Here is a 14,128-nt window from a genome sequence, read left to right on the forward strand (position 1 = left end):
CATCAAGGTGATTCCTAGAGAGCTATTAGCTTAAAGATTGGCATATACCAGCATGGTGCACAGTGTTACCTTAAGAAAATTGAGGAAACCGTAGAAGTGGAGTGCAAAAGTAGTGGCAGAGTTAATAAAAATATTAATAGCAGATGAACTGTGTCTGAAAATAATGTCTTTAAGAAATTTGGAAAAAATAAATAAATCACGATTTGATACAAGATAAAAGAGATGAGAAATGAGTGTTATGGAGTGATAAATCTAAAGCTGAAGTTGTTGATTTAAACATATGCACAGGACGTCAGGAGAGAGATACAACAGTGAGTTTCTACCCAGATTTTAGATTTTGATCCAACATGCAATCCCAACTAAAAAGCATCTCTTTGCCAGCAACGTCATTTTTCAGCATTACCACACACACTGCCAATGATTTAAAAGCATACCTGAATAGAAAGCCAAACAATGGACCACTATCAGTAACTAATTATCAGTACTAGATAGGACTATCAGTACTAACACTATCAGAACACATGTACTGGCCTCCCAGGAGCCTGGACCTCACCATTATCGAAGCAGCGTGGGAACTAAAGGTAGCTAACATCCAAAGCAGAGCTTTGAGAAGCCTGGTGAACTCTTCCTGAAGATTACTTAAACTACAAGAAAGCTTGGCTAAGACAGTTCAGGCTGTGATACGCTGTAGTATTATTAGGATAATCATTTTATTAAGCAACTAGAACACAGAAAAAATTGGATAAATAGTATACTTAGATAACATCCGGCTATGATTTTTTTTTTTTTTTAAACCATCAACATTTGATGTATAACATCCTCAGATTTCTGTCATCGTATCTAGCCCATTTTTGATAATTGAGTCATCTATTTTGTGTCACATTTGCAGGCTGTGCTTTTACTCACCCCATTAAAACGTTGATCAAAGCTTTGCGCTGTAACATACTGGCTGAGTAAAGTGCACACACCTCGGTACATGAATTAGTGTAGTTATTTCCTCACGCATGTTCTTGTCAAAGTGCTTGTCATACATGTCTCAATGTAATAAAGATTGTTAAGGGTGCACAGTTCATAATCAAACCTCCACTATTTGCCTTCCCACTCAGGACAACTCCTCATCACCACCACATCCTAGCTGTTTTGAGTCTTATAAGTCACCCAAATTCATGGAAATCCTGCTGAAACCAAGCACAGCAGTCCATCTGACTTGAGAAACTCAAGATTTGGTTTGTTATTTCTGAATTTTGTTCTTGTCATTTCTGTTCTTGGGTGCTTTGCATGCTTAAATGTTGCCCTTTCATTGTAATAATTGCAAATGTTTGAAGACATGCAAAAACTCTCAAAACAGGCTCACCTGTATCTCTTTTTCTCCATACTTGGAGGGGTTCTTGCTGCCCTGGCTCTTTCTGCGCAGCTTCTTTAGTTCAGCTTGGCACTTCTCCAGACTCTCCCCTTTGCTCTTGTGTTCCATCTGGTATTTCTTCAGGGCAGCCTACGTGGGGCAGCAAGTGGTGCACAACACAAAATTAGACTTCCTAAAACAGGGCCGCAAATTAAATAGTCTGAGTGAGAAAAAAAACAAAAAGGCAGAGAAATAAATGAGGCAAGTAACAGGAATGAAAACCATTTCCCAAAGGTTTTCAGGCAAGTTTGAAGCTCAGAAGAAAACTAAAAAACAAAAGTCTGGATTCCACCCATAGCACAAAAGCACAGAAATAATTTGCTAGAGTTCTGAAACATGCTACAGTTTTATGATACACCAGAAAATTATTTTTTGTATGGCACTGATGCTGCAAGATAGGATAATTTAAAAATGTCCCAAAGCAGTCTTTTTTAATTAATGCAATTTACATAATCTTTTATAAGCTCTGGGACTGCTTCTTTTTGACTGATTTAACATCTGCACTGCTTGCGATTGTGTCTCCTAAAGCATTTGCTGTCACTAAGTACTTTCTCAACCTGGTTAAAATTGATTTTCATGATGTAAAATGGGCAACAATCAGTGAGATCCAACAATGTTTAAAAAAACAAAAAAACAAAAAAAACAAAAAACAAAACCAATGCATGATTGCTTGTAAAAATGATAAAAGCTATTCATTAGTGTTTTTTTTTAAACCAGAAATGTACTTTGATTAATATAATTTGCTTATTTATTCATTTATAAGCAAAACAACTTTGTTTCCAGGCTTTACCAGCTCTGTTGCTATAGAAACAGTGCCTAGTGTGACAAAGCTCATGTGGTTTCAGTACACAGCAAAATTGGAGAGCTCATGCATGAGGGTTCAACACCCACATTTGCATACTGTAAGTCACTGAAGATGCAGGTAGCATATTCTAGGTATTCTGAAAAGGCACAGAAAAGAAGCCGCTGTTGTCACCAGGAATCTAGCAGTATGACACATGCGGTTTTTCAATTTCATAGCTGAGAAAAGGGTGGCTTACTTCTATAGGATTGAGCTTGACTGAAATCCTGTAAACAGCACAGACCTCCCCAACACCACACTTAAAAAAAAATGGCTGGGATTTTTTTGGCCACTACTAAATAGTTTAACATAAGAAGTCCCTCTGTTTAATATGTTTTCACAAAAGAAAAATTACCAAAATACGTCTGTGCACCGGTTATCCAGTTTGTAACACAATAACAACGAATATGAATAACCCATCCTTTCATTACCTCAGTCCTTCCAGAAAAGCAGTGCACACAGCATTTGCTGTTCTGCTATTGACATTTAATTTAAGTCCTGGGAGCTGTGGCTCTATTGTGAACACACTTTAGCACATAAATCATAGCAGTGAGTAGAAACAGAACAATTGACTATTGAGTAAGTTTGCCCTGCAGGGTATATAAAGTAATATCCCAAGCATCCTCTTTGTTGAGCTGAAATTCACCCCCTAATTAAAGCTAAAGCCAGTACACTTTCATGCGTTTACTACACAACTCTCCATCATTGGGTATTATTCCAGACAGATAACTGGTTTGTGTGCTTAAAGCAGATTAGAAACAGAGGGGTCAGATGGTGAACTTTGGTATGCGTTGAGAATTTGACCCTTGTTTTGAAGGCTGATTTGACTGAGATGCTTCTCTTTGCTTCTATTTGCTTTTTGGAATTCAGTGTTATTCAGTCCAAACTCTGATGTGGATTTCATGGAGCACAAGCAAAATAGAAGAAAAGAGAGAAAAATCCCCCAGAGGAAACACGCCAGTCTTTCTGAACTCAGTCAAAGTTTCAGATGATTATTTCAAAAAGTCTGAGGTAAAGTGATCACTATTGTCACTGCAGCAGATCAGAAAGGCATCCATATTAAATGATGGTTGTTAAAGGCTCGGGGAAATTCCCAGAAATAAATGTCTGAAACTGCAGAAGAATGAGAAATTTATATTAGATGTATAAGAGAGTCAGCAATTCAAGATGGTTTCTAACACATCTCACGGCTTTAATATTAACTCAATATAACACCATCTGAGTTTACTGATAGGTCTCCCTGTTAAATGACACCCACCCTCCCAATTAAAAAGCAATGTTATATAAAGAGTGTGTGTGAGTGAGTAGCTGGGTGCTGAAGCAGCTCATAACGTGGTCCTTCCAACAAAACCGTACAATAATGGTAGCGTCCCATCCCCCAAAACAAGGCACAGCAGTACTGCTCTACACTCAGGCTGCAACCCACTCATTCTAAAGATATCACATGTAGACCAGCTTCACAGCGCTTACACACAACACACTCCAGGAGGGGTTTATTATAATCAGTCTACCCTTGACGGGGTGAGTAGACTTGAATGTTATTATGTTATTTCAAAACATCTCCTTTCCCAGACAGACCCTTTAATTGTCTCAGACTTTGAAATAGTTGAGAACACACATGCGCGCACACACACACACACACACACACACACACACACACAGAGCTTTACCTCCATCTCTGTAATCATTTAAGGTCAAATCAAGCCGTAACTAATTCGATGCCACATTACATGAACTGTTAAAATAAGCTCACATATGGAGTGCACTTATGAAGTGGCGCTCTCCTCTGGATTTGGAAGCACAACGTACAAATACTCACAGTCAAATAACGAGCATCCAGGTCCACCTTCTTCTCGAGCTCGGACAGGAGCTCATTGTGGAAGGATTTCAGCTGGAGAAAAAAACGCAAAAGATTTAAGTTAACATGTCAGTTCTTGTGTGGTAAGTGAGATAACATACAGAAACAATATTGTCCTGTGATGTCAATTTAACTTAATGTTCAAAAAATGGGAATTTAGGTAAAGCTCTGCTAATATCCCATATATGTATTTGTCTAAACCACAACAATGTTTCCAAAAAATTTGGAATGCTATATGAAATATTCATAAACCAAAAGGCAATGGCTATCAAATCATTTAAACCTTTAAAAATTCATGTAGCACTCAAAACAAAAGAAAAAGGACAGAAGCAGCAAAAGACTGAAAATGTTATATAATGAATGGAAAGGGAAAAAAAGAATCTAATCTTAGACAGGAAAAATGTTTGGCTATAACAAGAGCCTCTGGGAGAATGCTTGAAAAGTGAAGATGTGGAGGGATTTACTACTTTGAATGAGAATGTGGGCAAAGAGTTTAACAAGTCTTAAGTCTAAAACTGCAACAAATTTTGGATTTTATCATGCATAATGCCGTGTATTAGTGGTAGACTAAACCCAGGTGCTCCTCTCTTAAATCAAATTCAAGATGGTACCCCACAGATAGTCGCACATATACACTATAATGCCAAAAGTATTTGCTCGTCTGTCTTCACACACGTATGAACTTGAGAGACCTTCTTAATCCATAAGGTTTAATATGACGTTGGTCAACCTTTTGCAGCTCTAGCACCTTTAACTCTTCTGGGAAGGCTTTCCACAAGGTTTAGAAATGTGTTGATGGGAATTTATGACCATTCTTTCAGAAGCAAAGTCAGATACCGATGTTAGACAAGAAGGCCTGGGTCGCAGTCTCAACTCTGATCGTGTTGAGGTCAGGGCTCACACCAAACTAGCTCATCCATGTCTTTATAGACTTTGCTTAGTACAATGGTGCACATTCATGTTGGAACATGAAGGGACTGTCCCCAAACTGTTCCCAACAAGTTGGAAACGTATAATTGTCTAAAATTTCTTGGTATGTTGAAGCATTAAGCGTTTCCTCCACTGATACTAAGGGGCTGTGCCCAACTCCGAAAAACAGCAACCCCCCACTCCATAATCCCACCTCATTGCATTTGGTGATGTAAGGCTTGGATGCAGCTGCTCGGCCATGGAAAATTCACCCTCGGTCTACGACTTTGTGGCTGAGTTGCTGTTGTTTTCAATCGCTTCTCCTTTGTTATAAAACTACTAACACTTGATTGTGGAATATTTATTGGAAGGAAATTACTCAACTGGACTCGTTGTCCTATCACGATACCATGCTGGAATTTACTGAGCTCCTGAGAGTGACCCATGTCTGTATGCCTTAATTTTACACCACCGTGGCCATGAAAGTGATTGGAACACCTGAATTTATTTAAATGCGTGAGTGAAAACTTTTGGCGATATAGCATACATCCAAAATAAATGAGGCAGCAATGAGGGCAATGACATTTTTCTATTATTTTTCTGTATTAGATGCACAGCAGTAACTTCTGGATAATGCAGCAAAGAAGAAAATTGCCCAGAGCGCCATACTGCGCAATTAACTCACTCGACTTTCCCAACCACCTCCTGTGTTAGCAATGTGGATGATATAGCCTCAGCAGGCCTATTCATTCAATACCAGTTTATGTTCATTTAACATCACTTATCCCATACTGTCAATAGCTCCGGGCAAAATTTGTGTCATTACTGGGCAAATTGTTTTGGGAGCAGAGCCACACCACCAAACTAATACTGATCTACCGTTAAAAGATTTAAATTGTATCCATGTAGTGTTGAGCTGCACAGTTAGAAACCTTTTGAGCTCAGAATACAAACCATCTCCTCTAGCTGCACTTGGATCTGTCTGTGGACCTCTGCCATCTGGAACAGCACATCCCCTACACAGAGAGAAACAGGGAGACAGAGAAGAAACACATGAACAGTGCTCCACAACATGAGCAGAAAACAGAGAGAACGGGGAACCACAAGAAAAACAAAACAAAAAAAACTTTGAAACAAGAAAGAGATTAAACGAGGAATGCAACAGAGAAGAAACAGAGAGACCCCGTCTTGCAACGCCCATGCAGTAGCAATACAAGACGCACAAACATACAGGACAAGTGACTTGCAACTGGGACGATGAAGAATGTTATGAAAGTTTGTTTTTTGGCCCAAGATAGCAGAAAACCGAGGCAGGGAAGCAACATCAAGTGATGGGGAAAAATGAAAAGAGAATGAAGTGAAAAACAAAATCTGGGGGAAGCAAAAGGCTCAAATTAAATCTAGTTGTTCAAGGGTAAAAATACTGATGTCTTGTGGAGATCAAACATAGTGCCTTTCTTTCTTTGATTACTAGGCAGTGTAATTTATAGTGCAACAACAACAAAAAAAGAAACACCTAAAAGAAAGGTTAAACTCTCCACAGAATAAACAAGTTAAACAGCCAAAACGTAGAGATAAGGTAGGGTCATGCAGCTACTGAGGTTTTAATGTTTATATACCTACAGACTGCCTCTTCTGACTGTGCAGTGCATTGTCAAGAAAAGGAATACAAAGAGCAACATTGAGCAAAGGACACACATACAAACATACAGAGACAGGCCTGGTGTAAAGACAGTGTGAGATATACATGTACAGAAATATGAGACACATATTTTCCAAAGCCCCTTTAGATCTATCAGACATGCTACATGCTCTATATTTAATGACAAGAGATTGAGAACTTCAGTAAGTGGCTACAGCACTGAGATATGAGTTTAGTTTTGGTTTCATCTATAAAATAAACAAAAGTTTTGTCATAGCATTACGTATTGAAACCTTCAATTAAAGGTTCCAAGAAATTAAAAGCATGACTGGAAAAAAGTTAAAGATGAAAGTCTGGGTAAAAAAACAATTCTCTATTACTCTGTCTCCGCAGACATTAATGTTGCGACCATTTTATAAAAGCATCAAATAAGGACAAAGCACTTTATTTCCTCTCCTGTTGCAGCCTCTTTTTGAAAACTGACCTAGGAGAGCACATCTCAACCCACCTCAAAATGCTCCATAAGTAAAACTCGCTACTCGAGCTGAAGTGGTTTCAGAACAAACTTTTATTCTGCACCAAAGGGCTTTGGAGTGGTCTCCTTCGCAACAAACAGCAAGCGCGGTGCAAACCGGTGACACTGAAGTGACCACGACAGAGCTGACTTTGACAGTTCAAAGAAAAACACAAATCCAAAGTTTATACAGAGCTGTGAAACTTGAGCTTGGTGTTTACACCGTGGGGGGAAGGAAACTGCAATATGCACTCAGCATTCTGCAAGAAAATTGTTAACAGTAGCATAACGTGCAGTGAATGAAACGCTTTTCTAGCACAGCTACTTTTAACCCCATCCAGCATCTAGAGGCAGCATATAGATGCATATTAAATTGCACAAAACACTGCATACTGTAGTTTATTAGGATATTTATTACTGCATTTGCCAGCAATTCTGACTTATAGTACAGTAAAGTGACAGAATTAAAATTCCACTTTTACAATTTTGCTGACCTGCTTATCACCAGAAAACCTGTGTGCGCAGCAAAAAAACTGACATCTTATCAAGATTTTTTTTCCTCCTTCATCACTTGCTAAATTTACTGCAATCAATGACACTACAACGCCTGACGAGCTCATCACCGAATGCCCTAGACAGCAACGCCTTTTGCTCATGTTGCAACCTGCCTGCTGATCTTGCGCCTCACAGGGGTTGAGAAGGAGGCCAAAGCATCCTGTCAGTTCCCAGCAGGCCTGCTAAGCAGCTTACAGATACTCATCCCTGATCACAGCCCTTCAGGCTTAGAAACTGTCATTCTGTTGGTGGCTTCAACTAGCTAGATCAATTAACTAATGAGTATCCATCACCCTGCTGCTGACAAAAGTACACTCGCACATCATGTACAGTGGCAGTAAACAGGCAAAACAGGGTATTTGGAAGATGCCAGAAAAGGCACAAAAACACATTTTCAAAAAGATATCATCCTGTCATCTGTAGTTTCATTACTGCAGTACGTACAACGTCAAAGCATATTTTACAAGCGAGAGAGAGAAAGAAAACACATTTTGGGGATACAAATTGCTACCATGGCAACTTCAACATCACATAAAAACAGCAACAGCAACGTGGGCATCTTTCAATAGCAGTTAACATCAGAGCATTACATCTAAAATTAATAAAGAAGCAAAAATGAGAAAAATCGGAATGTGTTTTGCAACGCTATTGGTTTCTACGGAAAGCATGTGTCATGCACGACAGCTAGTGACACTTGGTGTTTAGAGCAACCAGCCTGATAAGGATATCCGCATACTATCAAGGACTGACATGACAGGTTGCTCACCATAAACTCAGATACAGATACACACCTACGTATGGGATATGCAGAAAAACACCGGTAAATAAACTTTCATGGACTTGTCATTCTAGTATCAATATTTCCCAGCGCACTTGAACCTCGCCTGTGTCCCTGGCTGACAAAAACAATAGTTTCTTTGTTGTGAGGTGATCTGGTTTATCTGCACCTGCAGCTCTGCAACAAGCAGCCACACGCCTGCTAGCTTAAACCACTGAGTCAGAGAAGGAAGCATGCCTGCAAGACTCCAGTGCATGCATATGAACAGACTGTCCCCTGAAGTATGACATCAGCTTGTGTAGATGTATTGACTGCTTGTGTAACAGCAGCCATGATACACCCACACAGGTGGAGATAGAGAAAAAAAAAGTGAATAACAGAATGTGGGCTATGGTGAAGAAAATATATATATATATATATAAAAACTGGAAGTTTGCAACACGAGAGACAGAGATGGAGAGAATGGAGGTGGATGGAGAGACACTGAATCACTGGTGAAGGTCAAACCAGATTCACTAAGGGTTGTCATGGAAGCAGGATAATGCGAGGGTCGTTGCCATGGAAGAAGCTACAAGATGAGGAGCAATGCTGGCAAAATGTTGTGTTACAAAACACAGCTGAAAGATCTCCATCCTTACAATCAACCATCATTGCATCCGCATATAAAATCTCCCGGGGAGGAGAGTGGTGTGCGGCTTGCCTGGGGAGTCTGAGTAAAGTACAATGTGTGTGTGTGTGTGTGTGTGTGTGTGTGTGTGTGTGTGTGTGTGTGTGTGTGTGTGTGTGTGTGTGTGTGTGTGTGTGTGTGTGTGTGTGTGTGTGTGTGTGTGTGTGTGCGCACAGTTTCTGTGACTAAGCAGGGATGTAAACGCTAGCCTACCTGGCAAGCCAAGCCACAAGGGAAACAACTACACTGTAAGTAGGCAAGTATAATGGGACAGCAGTATAATGTGTGAGACACAGATAATAGCTGAGACTCTGGATGGCCCAGGGTGTATGCTGCACATGTGTAGTACACTGTGGAAGCACAGCTTCTGAGGCCAGCTTGTATTTAAAGTTCATCCATCTCCTTCTCTCGTAAAGACGCAGACACACACCCGTGTACATGTTGCTCATTCATGTAGCCTCTCACAGGAGGAGAAAAAAATACTGATGCATGTTTGACATCTGGCTTAAATTAGAAGCTTAGCAGTCACAGCTGTTCAACCTACTAGCCTGATATAAGTTTGCCCAGCAATGGTGTCATGCATGTAGGCCATAATAAAGGCTTAACAGGGAAATATGTAATGGCTGAAGGGAAGTGAGGCAAAGTTTAAAAATGTATATCATAATCTTGACTTTAATTCTGAGGTAGAGGTAGACAGCACATTCAAATGATCAGGCATCATTAAACCAAAACCTTTATTTTTTTTGACTGCTGACCTAATAATTTAAAACCAAAAATATGCATATTTTCAGTTTCACAATGGCCTTTTTTGAATATTTAATGCTACCGCAGGGGCAGTAGAGACTGAAAATTTTGCATCTTTTGAATAATAATGATTTTTCTTTTAAGAAAAACAACTAACACTAAAATTATTTTAAGTAGTGGACTATGATCTCACTAAGTCATGTATGTAAAGCTAGGGGTTTACATGCATGACTCAATACATTTATGACAACATAAACTTGTGTGGGGTGCCGATATAGTTCACTGGGTTGAAAAGTCACCCATATGCTAAAGGATCACTGCAGGAGACCATTTCCTGTCTGTCATTCTCCCCATACATCTAAACTGTTATATGTGTTTTGCGGGGTCTCCTCTGGGAGTATAAGAGCTGCATGTACTTTAGTAAACTAGTGGAAACCTGCATAAAGCTGAACAAAGTCTGGCACCATGACTGATACTTTGATTGCTGCTGCACAACCCCCCTTGTGCAATAGCAACATCGAATACTGTTTATCTGCCGTAGATATCTTTTTAGACCTCACACTTCTTTTGTCCTCCACTTGTCCAGTTGGAGCTTTTTAAGCTTGAATGACTTATAGGTCAAAGTTAAGTGGCTTAACAAATGAAACCTTCCTCCAAAAATGATCAGAGGATTGGACTGAAAGTGAGTTAAAAAAGCAGCTAAAATCCACAGAAAAACTTTGAGACTTTCAGAAAGCATGGAGAACTACAGTATTGCTTAAGAACACTCCAAAAGTTACAAGAAAGTCTGACTCATTGAAACCAAAATATAAAGAAATACACAGTACTCTGTTTGTGATGTGGAATTCTTTTGTCTCACTCTCCTGACACAAAGACGTCTAAGAATCAAAAGTATCAACTTCAGAGTGAAAAAAAAAAAAGTTCAACACAATCTAGGGTAAGTTAGGCAAAGAGACACCAGGAGGTAGGACAGGGAAAAGTGAAGAGACCTGGAAAATCCCTGAAGAACACAGCTGTCATGTCACACAACAATGTAACAAAACAAAAAGAGCATTCAAAATAAAAGAGCAATAGCCTTTATCTCACATTACATTTGAATCCCTAATACAGCATAGTTTTATCAAATGCTATAAGGCTATAAGAAAAACAAAACAAAAAAAAGAGCACAGTCATGTTGAAATAAGAAAAAGAAAAAAAAGAGTGGTTGCTTTGAAAATCTAACTAAGCTCTTTATCCATGAGTGTGTGTGTGTGTGTGTGCGCGCTACTTGACCCTGAAAGAAAGCTCTATGTAAACCAGGGCATCTAAACACAACAGAGTACACTAATGCACCACTGAGAGGAAACAACAGCAGACTCACTGGGGCTTCTAAAGTGCATTGATCTGTTTTGTATAGGCTACACCCTAAGAGTTGCTGCTAGTGGATTATTTCCCATGTACAAGCCCAGACCTACAAATACACACACTCTTTTGGATCATGGCATAGAAATAGTAGACAAGGTTTTAAATGATGACATAAAAATCTGATTTGCATAAATAGATGTTGGATGTGGACATACTGGTTTGATCACACTTTCACACTGGCATGGCACTAACTGCTGGTTTTCATTGGTGGCAGTCTAACCAGCAGAATTTAAATGTGCTGTAGCAGTCATTTTGGCAGTGGAGCACTCTGCAGCAGAGAAGAAGCTGCTCCTGGCCAGTTGAAGGCAGAGCTGTTTCTGTAAAAGATACATTTTTAAAAAATGTATACAGCACCTGTATGTTTCCCACTTCCAGCAGAGATCAGGGTTAGCAGCTTGCGAATATTGGAAAGCACAACAACCCAACAGCATTAGGTCACTATGCTGGTGACGTTTAAGATTAGAATTACTTCATCTTAGCATCCAATTGGGCTAAGCTATATGATATGCTGAATATTAAAAGGCTCAAGGTGGCTCTATCAGCTTTTACCTCTTTACTCACTTAGGAATATCTACCCTCAACAAAGTGTGCACCATCTCTTTAAGAGGGCACTAAGGTACACTTTCCATGGACTATCTGTATTTGGTAGAATAAATAGGTAGATTTGCAGATGGCTGAGCCTACATTTGAGCACAACAAACATATTGATTGCTGTAACTAATCGTTCAGATGAGACTATCAAGAACCACCAAGTTGCCTAGCAACATAGTGTGTATACGTGTGAGTATATGTGCTAATATGCATTTTTGTGGACAGCTGCTGTGTAGTTTATATTGATTATACATCTCTGCATTGTCTACCTTAGTGACCTTTTATTAAAGTGACAGATCTACACAACCTCGATTTTGCGTAGGATTACTTTAACAGTAACCTTTACACTGAGCCTTGAGTAAAATTGTCCAGTACTATGCTGTTTCCTGCCATGAACAAATGAAGGGCATTGTGAATGTGTGTAGATGGAGACTGTAGGGGCCACTAGCTTCCCAGCATGCAATGCGTATCTCAGAAATAGAGCAGGATAAGGCAGAGACCCCTGGGATGGTGGCACAGAGCTAAGAAAAGAGCTCCTCTGCTCTCATTTAAACAGGGACAGGTGCTGGAGGAGGAGAGAGGTAGGCCACACTAAAGACAGACAGAGAGAGCAAGCGAGACAGACAGACCGTTAAAGAGACATGCATGTATAAAGTATGTGTATTCAAATACAGCATGTCAAAGTTAACTCCTCATGTCCCAGTATTTACTCTCAGCAACAACCATGTCATTTACTGTAGTCTTTTAGACAGCATACAATTACAGGCAGATATTTAATGCCTGTGTCCCAGGTCCATTAACCTAAAAAAGACAGTTATGCTACATCAGTTTGCAGCCTCATTTTCCCAGAGTGTACCACTTTTTTCTACAATAATTACTGGGAGGAATATGAGTTTTTGTGTGCGAGTGTGTGCTTTTAATATTTGCCTCCCTTTTTTTTTCCTAATGCATGTTATTTCCCGAAAGACATGTCTTTGTGCTGAATCATGCAAGATGTTATTAAAATTTAGCTATTAGCAAGGCTAGAGAAGCTGATAAGAGGGGATGAAATATATTTGATTTCCTCTGGCTGGGGAGTCTAAAGTGTATGCATTTCACATTCTTGCCCGGGTTGTTGAAAACAGAAGAATAAATCAAATGGCCAAAGGGGAGTTTGTTTTATTGTTAGCCAGAGACAGGGTAAATGAAAGTCACAGCAAATATAAAAACAATATGATATCTACGAAATTTCTGTGCTTGCACAGGTTTTTAGAAAAAGCTCTCACTGAAATGCTGACATTTAGGACAGCATAATGGAACACACCCAGCCAAGCACAGGCAAGTTTTAAAGAAGAACAGACTGACCATACTGAGTCTTAAAGAGGCCAAAACATTCCAGCATACCTTCAGTGAAAAGTCAGTCATGCAGATCCATGATACTCAAGTGCACAAACTAATGTGCTGACTTTCACTGGTTAGAGGGAAACCACCAAGTATACATCTTGAAAGCTACTGGCATGGACAGCCGCAATAAATCAGTGTTTTCAATTGTGCATCAGGAGATAGAGCAGGTCATCTACTAATCAGAAGGTTGATGGCTAAGTCTCTGACTGCTCTCGTCTGTGTGTCAAAGGCCAAGATACTGAACCTGAGTTGCTCCTGATGCGTTCAGCAGAGTAAGAATGCATGTAAATGCTAGACGTAAAGCACTTAGGCATAGAGAAAAGTGCATGTTCGAATGTGTGTGTGAACTGGTGAATGGGTTGTTGTGCAATGTGCTTTGAGCGCTCGAGTAGAAAAGCACTAGTCTATTTGCAATACACATAGCCCATGTTATGCAGCAAGAAAATGCAGACAAGACAACCGATTCAATCTACCATGATTCAGGCAATATTTCAGACATGCAAAGTTATGTGTAGACTCTTAATTCTATTTAGGTCATATTCATTTGAACTCTGAAATCAACTGAGTAGAGCAAGAATAGCCAACACACCAGACTTTGAAGCAAGACTTTTTCTGGAAAAATAGGGAAACTTAACTGACTGGCAGAAATCTAACCAACCAGCCTTGAGAAATTTAAAAGAGGGCTTGTTACAGTGACGAATCAAAATGCTTGAAATTTCCGGAGGAGTTTAAACCTGTAAACTGCCTTAGCTACAGGCGTAGTCGTAAATAACATGCCTCTAGCTTCAAATGGATATAAACACAATGAAGAAGGGCTGGTTGGTTGGTACTGTTGTAAAT

The 14,128-nt window shown here is 39.6% G+C and overlaps 1 protein-coding gene across 5 annotated transcripts in view; it reads right to left on the minus strand.

The window, feature by feature from the left end:
* The window catches only part of LOC147332711 (BAR/IMD domain-containing adapter protein 2-like), a 52,092-nt gene that overhangs the window by 16,134 nt on the left and 21,830 nt on the right, over positions 1-14,128 (minus strand). For all 5 annotated transcript variants that reach the window (XR_015128835.1, XM_086289381.1, XM_086289384.1 and 2 more), the window contains exons 4-6: positions 5,965-6,026; positions 4,063-4,134; positions 1,355-1,492 (exon numbers count right to left, since the gene is read on the minus strand). Coding sequence is in view for 4 of the 5 variants with exons in the window: in XM_086289381.1 (XP_086145507.1) it covers positions 1,355-1,492; positions 4,063-4,134; positions 5,965-6,026 (272 nt within the window). In the remaining variant the exon portion in view is untranslated. The remainder of the gene's footprint in view (positions 1-1,354; positions 1,493-4,062; positions 4,135-5,964; positions 6,027-14,128) is intronic.

The sequence above is a fragment of the Aulonocara sp. 'chitande type north' Nkhata Bay genome, linkage group LG4, assembly GCF_057382095.1.
Source record: "Aulonocara sp. 'chitande type north' Nkhata Bay isolate Kocher_YH1m ecotype deep benthic linkage group LG4, A_spYH_male_GT1.1, whole genome shotgun sequence".
Lineage (NCBI taxonomy): Eukaryota > Metazoa > Chordata > Actinopteri > Cichliformes > Cichlidae > Aulonocara > Aulonocara sp. 'chitande type north' Nkhata Bay.